At 36.6% G+C, this 12,158-nt stretch overlaps 1 protein-coding gene across 5 annotated transcripts in view; it reads right to left on the reverse strand.

Moving 5' to 3' along the window:
• The window catches only part of LOC145660724 (uncharacterized), a 261,964-nt gene that overhangs the window by 86,348 nt on the left and 163,458 nt on the right, over positions 1-12,158 (reverse strand). For all 5 annotated transcript variants that reach the window (XM_081726103.1, XM_081726106.1, XM_081726105.1 and 2 more), the window contains one exon: positions 1,775-1,837. In XM_081726103.1, the coding sequence (XP_081582229.1) occupies positions 1,775-1,837 (63 nt within the window). The remainder of the gene's footprint in view (positions 1-1,774; positions 1,838-12,158) is intronic.

Genomic DNA, 12,158 nt, shown 5'->3' on the forward strand with positions numbered 1-12,158 from the left:
AAAAGTTGAAATATGAAATTTGAGTCCCTACATTTTACAACTTTAACAAATAATTTTTATTATTAATATGCGCGCTAGTTTTATTGTGCTAAATTTGAGACAGAATTACATTTATGCTTCGTGTTTGTATATTTGGTCAATATTATGGAGCAGTAGCAGCAGCATTTGAGATTCTTTTCAATTCTTTTGGAAAATGCAAGGCAGCCACAGTTCATGCTTTGTAACGTAACTTGAGGTAACAATATTTGACACAAAGCCTTAAGAAAGATATATTGTTTGTTAAGGGTCTAATGGTAGATATTTTACTGAAATGGGTCCATATTACATTTTTGATTCATTTAAGAGATTTTTGTATGTTTGGTCTTGCGGACACGGTGAAGCTACATTTCATGCTTCCTTTATACATGAATGTTCGTATCGTATAATTTGGAGTAAGAGTTATCTTGAAGTAAAGTATTGTCACCTTCCCCCATAAGTTACGGCCCTGGAGATGTAGTATATTGCCAATATGGATGGTAATCTAGGGCCAACCAAAACAGTTCCCAATTGCACAACAAACCTGTTAAAACTGTTTTTGTGGGACCCTGAGTTTGAGTTGCCATTCTTTGTATCGTCGTGGTTAAAGCGCAAAATATCAACATTTGAACATCGTATATACATACATACACATACGAAAAAATGTTAAAAGAAAGAATATTTTGAAACAAATTAATAATTCGACAGTAAAACATTAAGAAGTATAAAGTATATAGTATGTACTTGGAAACATAATCAAGTAGGGTTGTATGTAGTAAGGATCCTAGATTACAGCGTAAGCATATGTTTACAGACGACACGTGCTATTAATTATAAACAAGCAGATGATACACAGACCAGAAAAACACGAAGATGAACACGATGGGAACCGAAAGAGAACGAACCACCAGAAGAGGGCCTATAAAAGTGGGGCCAAAGAAGGATACATTTGACGAAGGGGTTCTACCTTTACTAAATCCCTGAAGGCTGCCTTCACAAACCATACCTCGCGAGACTGCCATGAGCCGATTAGGTTACCCAAGGACCTTAAGCTGAAGTCGCTAAAAGATAAACCGATGGCTGCAATGAGCGAACGGGTTCCCATATGAAACATTACTTCCTTCACCTGTTAAAAGGAAGTTACATCAAACTTTGTAGACACAAACACTATTTTGTATTTTTATAAAGTAAATAGGTGAACCGTGAAGGCCTAGAACCCCGCACTATTATTATCTCTATCTACACAAATTATTACAATATTGAAGGTATAATTATTTTTTAATAAAACTTAATTATCACAAAAAAAAAAAAACTATGTCAAAATTCTGTCATTAGCTCATTAGGAGCAACTTACCCACGTTGATACTCCGATTGCTTGCTTGAAACAAATGAATTCAAATTGGTTGTTGATTATCGTATTAGTAAGGCCTTTCTGCTGAAGCAGACGAATGGATTATGAAAGTGACTTATTGTAGAAGAATTGGCGGAATCATGGACAACTCTGACTTAACACTTAAACAGATCTTAAGGTGTATGATTTTAGTTTCGATTCCAGATGCAGATGCATAAAAAATTTAGTTTTGTTTAGATCAATCCTATAATAGTTAATGCCCTCACTCTACTTCTATCTTTTTTACAACCACTACTTCAATAACATCAATAATACGAGCATTGACTTCGTATAAAAGACTGGATTACTGTTTATATCGAAATTTATTAATCATCTTTGGAAATTTTGTGTAATGTTTTCATTGCTTACCTCATCATTTGGTTCTTCGGTTTGACCTACATGAGAATGCTTCTTCTTCTTTTTCTTCTTTGACTATAAGAAATGATTTATGTTAGATTTTGGTTAAGTTTTCGAAGATTATTTTAAAATTTTATCAATCTTGGAAGGACTAAGAGAGAATGGAGAGAATAGGAAAAGGCTTATTCAATTAAAAGAAAAAGCTATAATCGATTTCATTATATGCTTCTCCTTCGGCGTTGTTCACTTACAACTAGATTATAAATCGCTGATAGGTCGTAATGAGTTACTTCTGGTAGAGTAAATATTTTCTTTGTTTCTTCTTTTTAAATATCAATAGTTCTAATATGTACATTTCTATCACGGATGATTTCAAAACTTCTTGACATACGACATTTATAGTAGTTTGTAGCTAATATGTTAATTCTGTATCATGTAGTCTCGTTAATTGAGCCTCGATAGCCGCTCGTATATCGTTATTTCTCTGATTACACAGCCAAAACTAAATTACGTTTACCGGATCCCAGGATATGCATTAGAAGTACTTTCTTGCACAGAAACCAAATTTCGAAATCGTAGGACAATTTACAGATTTATGTTTGTTTTATGGGCGGAAAATGTGTGTCCTTTCTATCCAAAACCACTTAAATTTTTCGCCCATGAAAAGAAATTGACACGGTCGATCGTCCTGCGATTTTCGCAATTGGGATTCTGTGTAAAAAAAAAAAAAAAATCGAATCCTTACTCTGGAGTTCACTGCACACAGCTTTTTTGTTTGTTTGTTTGTTTGTTTGCTGTCTTACATGTATATCTCTCAGTCGTATGGCTATATTCTCCCTATCAAAAATCGGTAAGGGTTTTCGCCCATAAAAAACTTGACACGGTCGATCGTCCTGGGGTTTCGCAATTTGGATTATGTGTAACAAAATACACCGAATCCATCCATATCTTGGGCGGAGAACTTTTATTTTTGTGTGTGGCTGTGTTATTACATGAAACTTTACGATAACTCGGCTGCAGAAAAAATGATTGATTGATGTTGATGCAAAAGATCTGATAAAATTACCGTTCTTTTTAAAAGATAATTAAATATTCGAATTGTCTATTTCTTTAGATATTACAATAAGAGATGATGAATATCGTTTTCAAATGAAGTTTTACAATTTCTTAGAACACCCACTTTCTACTTAGATGCCTCATCTCTAGTTCGAGGGTCATTGCACCGATAACAGGTTATGTGAGTTTTTGGTGGATGACATGATGCTCGTAGATTTTCTCAAGATTCTGTTTTCTCCCACATTTGCATTCTCCAATGCACTCAGAATCATTCTCCTGTATTGATTATCCATCATCTTTACCATCCAAAGTATAAGTAACACTAGAAATTCCATTTAATTTAAGCTACTCCTATTTTATGTAAATACGAGACTCAAAGAATCATAACGGAAATACTAAAATCCAAACTAGTAAAGGAACTTATGCTAAGCTATTCGATATTTAAGTTCATTCTCAATGTTGTAGTTACCGTTAATGATTGTCGAATCATAGATTGGAGAGCAATAGTGATGTTTTCTACATGCTACAGTGACGTAGTTTTTGACACAAGTAGCAACTACAGTGACTCACATTAATATTCGGACACCATAGATATTACACATAATTTGCTTGCTATACATGTAAAAAATAATAAATGGGAAACCAACGGAAAACAAGCAAAAAGGCAATGGTTTAGTCGAACAAATATGTTATCAGTTAATTAAATTATGCAAATTAAGTCCACTTCATGAGCACGCAATTGTAATAAACTGTATTTTGGACGCCACTTTAATATTCGGACAGTTGTTTTAACGTTTGTTTATTGATAGCGAGCGAGACAGTGGAAGAGTTCCAGTTGCAGTTTAAGTTGTCCCGAGACAGGACATGTGTATCTACTTAGTTTACGAGTGATTAGTGTGACCGAGAGAAAGCATAAAAGGAAAATGGGACACAAGGGACCAAGTACAACGTTTAAGCAAAGACAGTTAGTAATTTTTCACCGTGCGAAAGGTCTATCGTACAAGGAAATTGCAGATCTACTCAATATTTGTAAAAGCACCATTTTGACATTGTACAAAGATTTAATAGATTTTTTGAATCGAGTCAGTGCCTCAAAAGGGCCGACCTGTGAAACTCAATGATGGAGAGAAAAGCAAATTGATTCAGAAAGTGAAGCAAATTCCGGAATAGGTGCGCTGAAATGAACAGTAGAGCTGTATGAAGACACAGGGAAGACGGTGCATCCTGAAACTGTGCGGCAAGTGTTGTGAAGTGAAGGGTTTAAAATAGCTAGAAAAAAGCCTTTTATTAGTGAAATTAACAAAGTTAAAAGAGTTAAGTTCGTTAAAGTTCATATTGAGAAGCCCCCAACTTGGTGGAATGGCGTGTTATTCACGGACGAATCACAATTCAATCTCCATGAGTCCGATGCCAAGATAATTGTGTGGCAGAAGCCAAATACAAAGTTAGACCCTGCAAATCTTCAACCTAAGGTAAAGCATAGAGGAGGAAGTGTGATGGTATGGGGGTGTATTTTTGCATCGAGAGTGTGAGAATTGGTGTTTGTTGAAGGGATTATGAGAAAGAAGGTTTATTTGAATATTCTCCGGCAAAATCTCCACCAAAGTGCTGAAAAATTAGGATTTATGGGTATGTTTAAATTTTACCAGGATAATGACCCGAAGTGTAAAGCACATGTGGTGCGCAAATGGTTGCTGTATAATTGTCCGGAAGTGCTTGAAACAGCACCGCAGAGTCTCGACCCTAGAGAGCATATCTGGGATGAGCTACAGCATAAGATCAAACGGGTACAAGTAACGTCACGAGACGATTGGAAAAGGGCTCTCCGTGCAGCATGGGATGACATATCGCCCCATTCTACCAACAAACTTGTTGGAAACATGTCCAACCCTTTACAGGAAGTCAGGAAACGTCATGGGTTTCTCACTAAGTACTAGCGAAGCGTTTGTGAGCAAGCAACAACACACACAAAACATCTATGTATTAGCTGTCCGAATATTAAAGTGGCGTTGCAAATACACAGTGTCATCAGTATCTGTAAGTTCTTTCTGCTTCTTTCGTTCAAGACACAATATTTGTACTTCTTTTCTTTCTATAAGTATATGAATATCTAAATACCTAATTTTTTCACTCACACGGCTCTCATTTATTTCATAATCCTTCCTACTTTTAACAAAATGCAAGTGTCCGAATATTAATGTGAGTCACTGTATCTGCTTAGGGACCACGACAAATCCTGAGAACAAGTTATTTATGTCTTCAATACTCCCTGGATGGTTTGTTAGTTTAATTTCTACAAATAATCTAGTAATGACATATATCAAGAATTTTTGAATGTTCAACACTTTAAAATTCTAATAAATAAGGGAACAAATGTATCTGAAATATTTCGTACACTGTGGAAATTTAAAATGAAATCCCAAGCTTTACGTCGTACAATTGTCCACCATGGCTTATAACGTTACCGTTATATACTTCTTAATCAACCCTCATATTTGAAGAGGATTTCCTGGATCTGCTGTGCATTAGAATAAAAATTATTAGAAATCGAGATGCTGCGAACTCCTTTGCTCATATATTTCTATGTGTGTGTGTGTGTGCATCCACCCACCTACTCTCCTCTTCTTGCGAAAAATACGGACAAAAACTTTAACTTAGCTTAACATTCTTCTCCCTCCTACCCAAAGCTCAATTCTGAAGCCAAAAGACAGGGGTGGGTTATACGTCATAATGTGCATTTTTATTGTAATAGTTATTACTTATGTAATCATGTGTTTAAATGTGATTAATATGTTCCCAATAAGACAATATTCCATTAATCAACGTTTATCAGCAAAGAAATTACTTAAAAGTTGAGTGTTATGTGGGAACTATCTTTTATTCCACTAATGTATTCATACGCCATCAGAGTGACTACGAGGCGTAATGCACAGAAAAGGCGGCAGGAGTTTTACCGTGGAAATGGTTAGCTGAACATGTAACTCTTCAACTGTGCCACAAAGTAGCTAATATTTTTTGAATATTGAAATTATATGTGCAAAATGCGGAAATAGATATACACAAGCAGCTTCTTTATTGCAGACTACAAATAACATTGAAGATAAGGCCAGACATTTGGCGGTCATGTCCCCAGAAAACGGAGCATGGCTTCAAGCTCTACCATCACCATCTCTGGGCCTACATCTTTCCAATGAGAGATTCCGAGTAGCAGTTGCACTACGGTTGGGAGAAGATATATGTGAACCACACCACTGCCCCATTTGTAACACCTTTGTAGATAAAAAAAGGATTACACGGTTTGTCGTGCAAAAGCAGCGCAGGCAGACATCCACGTCATTCAAGTGTAAATGATATAATATTAAGAGCATTAATATCAGCAGAAGTTCCAGCAGTGAGGGAACCGATTGGATGCAGCCGATCTGACGGAAAAAGACCCGATGGTATGACATTAGTACCTTGGAAGAAAGGAAAGGCATTGATTTGGGACTTCACATGTTCAGACACCTATGCCCCCTCCAACCTATAATATGCCTCAGTACAGCCTGGATTCGTAGCTGTTCGAAAAGCGAAAGAAAAAAGAAATAAATATAGCAATCTACTCGATAACTATTGCTTTGTCGCAATAGCAATTGAGTCTAGCGGTTCTTGGGAAGAAGGAGGCCTCAAATTTATAAAATAAATCGGTCACCGTCTATCAATGAAATCAGGAGATAATCGAGCAAAAAGTTTCCTGATTCAACGCATAAGCATAGCCACTCAACGAGGGAATGTGTCGGCTATAATGGGAACGTTACCCACTAGTAAAGAGCTAGAAGAAGTATTTCTTCTGTAATTGCGGAGAAGGGAGGTTAGGAGTAAAAACAGACATCATTGGTGCATCAATTTATGTAGTAACCGAGCAAGGAGTATGGAGAGACAGCTCACAGTCCATAAGTTTATATGAAAAATTACGGCATGAATGCTGTACCGTACGTGAGGTTTGTTAAATTATCCATTTGAGATATTTTAATTGTTAATTGTTGTACACTTAATTTAATTAATGTTATAGAAACTATGATTTTCTACCAAATTTGCATAAAATGGTAATAAAATTCTAGTCCAGTAAAATTTAAAAATTTTAATAACAGGTGCATATATAAAATATCATTGTTAAATTATCAGCAAGCAAAAGTATTCGTGAATAAATTGTTTTTTCGACGTTGAAAGCCATGGAAGAAGGAAAGAGCATCCAAGGACCCTCATAAAGGAATTGATTCGTCATATGGCCATAAAAGAAGAATACATGTCTTCTCTTCGAGAATTATTCCGTGATTCAATGAATCCCTGAAATCGTGATATTCGTGCGTTCTTACTGGCACCGTTTTCGTGCGCGTCTAAACCGCATTTTTGGGCCATTACTTTCTTAACGAGAATATATTGTGTTTGTGTTGTACAGTCAGCGACAGTAGAAACTGGAGGGTGGATACATAAGAAATGATAGCTTTTTCCAGTAGCAGAATAGTTTCACTCGATGTCTGATAGTTGGACAACCAACATGACAGCAAATACGTGCCCGAAAACATAACATGCCAGGATATTCCTCCATTTGGAGGAAAAAGTATTACTATCTGAGAGCATCACTTAGAGAAACAACCACGAGATAAATCTGCAGAAAATCCATTCACTTTAAGATCAAAGAGATAGGAATTAATGCAAAGGAAACGAAAAGAATAATACGCATCATGCAGAGACCGAAAAAGTATGGAAAGCTAAACAAAATGAGAAAAGAAGGAAAGGAAAGAGCAAAAGACATGGGAATAAATTAAATTTTAACACTTAAGGATAAACAGTGTCCGTCTTTCCCCCTGCCCGCTGTATCCGTCCTGGTTTTTCTCCCTTCATAGGATAAATCTCATTCAGCATCAAACGCGAACATTATTTATAGTGTTTAATTCCTTGAAAAAAGTTAACTCCATCCAGGCCGAGACTCGAACACCGGACCCTTAGAACGACAGTCAGACGCTGTAACCAATTACCTGCACACGCTATGTCAAATCCGTGCGTTTATAAACCAGCCATTACCCGCGCTGTTATCAAACGTCTTAAATCAGCCAATGTCGGGAGTTACCCCAGTTACACTTGAAGTTTGAATTTTATTTACGGCCTTTAGCCATCTACGGCAACAGGCCCCATGCTTTCATTAAACGCATTTGTTCTGTAGATTAAAATCAAGAATAACTTAATCTATAATCTTACTTACTGTTGTCTATATATATATATATATATATATATATATATATATATATATATATAGAGAGAGAGAGAGAGAGAGAGAGAGAGAGAGGTATATAAAAATCGGATTAATGGAGGTTAAAAGAGTGATTTCGTAACCTCGAAATGGGTCTTCAAGACGGTGATCGCACCACTACTGACATCTGGTAGCCGTGTTAGGTAACACACACATTAGAAATAAAGCTTCGAAACGATTAGTTGCACGTTGTGCCGTAGATAAGTCGGTAAGGTGTCTGCTTGTTGAGTAGGCAACTCGAGTTCGAGTCTCGAATACACCAGTTACTTTTTCCTTCAAAATACATTTCTATATTTTTATATATGTTATTAATAATTGTTTTCTTGCATTTTTTGTAAATTATCTTAAATTAGTGAAGGTTCAGTAAAATCAAGAAGGTTAAAATACATATATATGATTGTTTTATCCGTATGTACAGTCCAGAGATGGAGCGGGTCGGGGGGCCACGGGTCAACAGAACGTGACCCACTGCAACCCCCCACCCACCAGGAACCACTCTGTCTTAACAACGTATTACGACCCACAGACTCATTCTGCTCAGTGCATTGTAGACAGCTTCTGAACACTGGTGAATTTGTCTACTTTCAAGGCATCCTTTTTCTTTCCATTTGTTTCTATTGGCAAAAGAACTTCAGGCAATTTTAAATATTGATATTTGCAACTGTAATAATAGCAATAGAACTTATTTGAGACGCAGCCTGTGATTTCTTAGAGGAGCTAACTACTGGGAAAAATGTTTGAATCATGTGTAATATATGAAGTATTATATAAAAAATTGAATGTAACTATGTCTGCATGATCATCATAACCAAATTGCAAAGTCAAATGAGATGATTTTTGGTATATACTTAGGCCTCAATCTCAACTAGGAAGTTATCATACATGTATCGGTTTCATTATATTACATATTCTAAGAGGGTCCGAATTTTAGAGAAAATTTTAGTATCTCACAAGCCGTTCAAGTTGGAGAGCTGATATTCAGTATATTAATTCTTTATCTAATATAAATAAAATAAAGAGTTAGTGTGTTTGTCTGTATGTCTGTCTGTCTGTCTGTGTGCGGGGTTAGGTTAGGTTTGGAGGGGTCTGTGGCCCACCTAACCGTTTTTCCAGGAAAATACGAAACCCGTATTCCTTCATTTTATGTCTACAATATATGTGCACAATTTCATTCACTTCGGTCCACTTGTTATTACCTTTCGGGCGTCAACTCTCAAAATTTTGGGTCTGGTTTATCGCCCCCCTGAAACAACTTTACCACAGAAAATAAAAATACACGTATTACTTTATTTTATGTGTAGTATCTACCTACCAAATTTTATCAAAATCGGAGTGTTACACTTGGGAAGTGTTACTTGTCAGTCATTGTAGAATTATTTTCCTTGTTTTTCCATCAATAAGAAATTGCCTGACAAGTAAAGGGTCCAAATGGATGACTCGAGTTGCGGGATGACACTTAGTGCGACTGATAGAGGATATAGAAATATGTATATGTGCAAAGTTATAAGGGCTGAACGCCATAAGAAACGGAGGGGGGTCAAAATTGATGGGAGGAGGGCTATGCTATGTTATTGAAATACATCAAATAAACTATTGAATCATGAAAATAGTGAAAGATAGACAATGCAAACGGTGATAGTTTCTCATATTGACAGAAGAAAAATGGTCAGAGTGGATCGCAAATCTCTGGCGGCACCTTCAAATCAGCCATTTTGAAATCTGTGATAATTTTGGAAATGGAAAGGTAGTGATGTGATATATCAGTTAGGGCCAGCATGTTCTCAAAAGTCAATTATGAACTTTAGTGATCGGTATCTGTACTTAGTTGTTAGATTTAGGATAATCATCATAGTTATTACGAAAATCTAGGAGACTGATACTCGTATGTTGAAAGTTTGGACTATCACGAAACACATGTAAGTTGAACATGTCTAAACCCAAGAAAACTAACCTCGAAATTTGATATCCAAGTTGTATATTATTATATTTCACTGTCGAATATCAAATTTCACTGTTAGTTTTCTTGGTTTGTAGATATGAGTTATTTTTGTCCATAATACGACTAATAATGCTAAAAGACTCACAAATCAAATTTAGTTCGTACCTTTAACATTTCTTACAATCAACGTTCAATTGTAGTTCTTGGCCTTTCAAAATTATGAGCCTCATAGACTCCTTCTTTCTTACAAATATTAGTATCAATAATATAACCTATTGAAAAATTATCTTAACGGTAACCCACCGACAAACTGTAAGCAACCCGTGTAAAATTAAATGAAGTATTTCATTTTAACGAACCACGATTATGCTCTTTAGGCTAAGGGAGACAATGATTAAGGCAAGTGAATGTTGATGGAAGATATGATGGAATGAGAATGTGGAAGGAAATTAAAGTATCCCGAGAAAACCCACACACAATACGATGGTGTCCACCACAAAGTTTCTTGGCTGAGGATCAAACCAGAGACCCCACGTACCAGAAACAAGTGTTTACCACTGCTTCACCGTGTCCTCCCCCAATTCCTAAGAGACGCGGGCATCCAGTTAAGAATAACTGACATAAAAAAAACGTACTTACCATTTTCTCACAAAGGAAACTCCATGAATCCCACATTCTGACCGTTTGTACTTCTTGTATGTTGGTTTATCACAAACATTATTTAGCATATCGATACATCTGTCAGAATAATAGTGTTTCCTTCAAAGTAGGAGCAGGTGACTTAGTGATAGAGCGCTTACTTCTGGTGCGGGATGGACCTCGTTCGATCCCAGACTTAAGGATTGTAGTGGATACCATCGTACCCGTGAGATTTCTCGGAATTATCCTGTTTTCTCCTACATTCTCATTTCACGAATAATTTCCCAAAAATTAGCTTCCATCCATTACCTCTCTTTATTATTGGATCGGATTTCAGTTTAGCATCCCTTGGGTAGCAAAATTACATGAGATATGGAGCTACGGATTAACGTGAGATCCGAAATGCTTGCGCTCCCGCAGCGAATCGGAGCCGGGTCTCCTATGCGAAAGTCGCAGACGCTACCCAATATCCATGCGTGATCTCTCTGTCTTCATTAGCCTAGAAGCATTACATTTAAACTTTATGGACTTCATATAATTTCAGTTCTTCCTCGATAGCCAATTCTATACTGAGACAAAGTAGATCAATCAAATGCGTCCATCTTCCCTTTTTTATAATTTTAATGATGTTCTTGTAACTTTGACCGTGTTCTAAGATTCCTGTTAGTTGAATATCGTATTTAATTGTAGTTAACTTGCCTCGGTCAACGTTTCATAAAATATCCCCATAATTCTTCAATTTCTTTGAGGTGACCTTTGTGCTGCTCCTGTGCCATATCGAGTTGTGCATTAATGGAAACCATGGCTAAAAATAATATACATTTCCTTTCCCCCGACTTCGATCCGACATTTTGTTCTCGAGTTATCGCTGTTTTCGGCATTTTTGCGACTGGTTTTTGGCGGGTCATAGCGCCAAAAGGAAGCATTTGTGCACCCAAGTTGTCTTATCATGGTGTCAGGAATCAGCTCCCAAACGTTGTCATCCCGGCGGGAGCTCATGTGGTTCAGATTCCACGTTAATCAGTAGGTCCACGTCTCATATAGCCTCGCTGCTGAACGGGAAGTTAAACCCACAATCAACTCAACCAAACGTTGTCAGTGTTGTTTTGAAACACGCTCTATATTTCTATCCTGTTTCTGATTATCTTCTCTTTGCCAATCAATTTCCAGTTTTCCCAAAACAAACCAAAAGTGAACTAAATTCACTAAATCACCTACCCCCTATGCTTTCTTCTTGTATAGTACTTATTATATATTTATATTGTAGTTGACAGAGATTGCCAATATTGATTGAAATATCTGGTTAAAATGCTAGTAGAGGAATTCCCTCTTCAGTACAGAAATTCCCTACTTGCATCCTACCGCAATTTTAGACGAGATGGGATTAGTGATGGGATTTTTACCGGTAAATATTTTTTGGGTATATACCTTGGGTAAATACCCAGGTATTTACCCAAATTGGGTAAATATACGGG

This window comes from Thermobia domestica, chromosome 9 (assembly GCF_964235325.1).
Source record: "Thermobia domestica chromosome 9, izTheDome1.hap1.1, whole genome shotgun sequence".
Taxonomy (NCBI): domain Eukaryota; kingdom Metazoa; phylum Arthropoda; class Insecta; order Zygentoma; family Lepismatidae; genus Thermobia; species Thermobia domestica.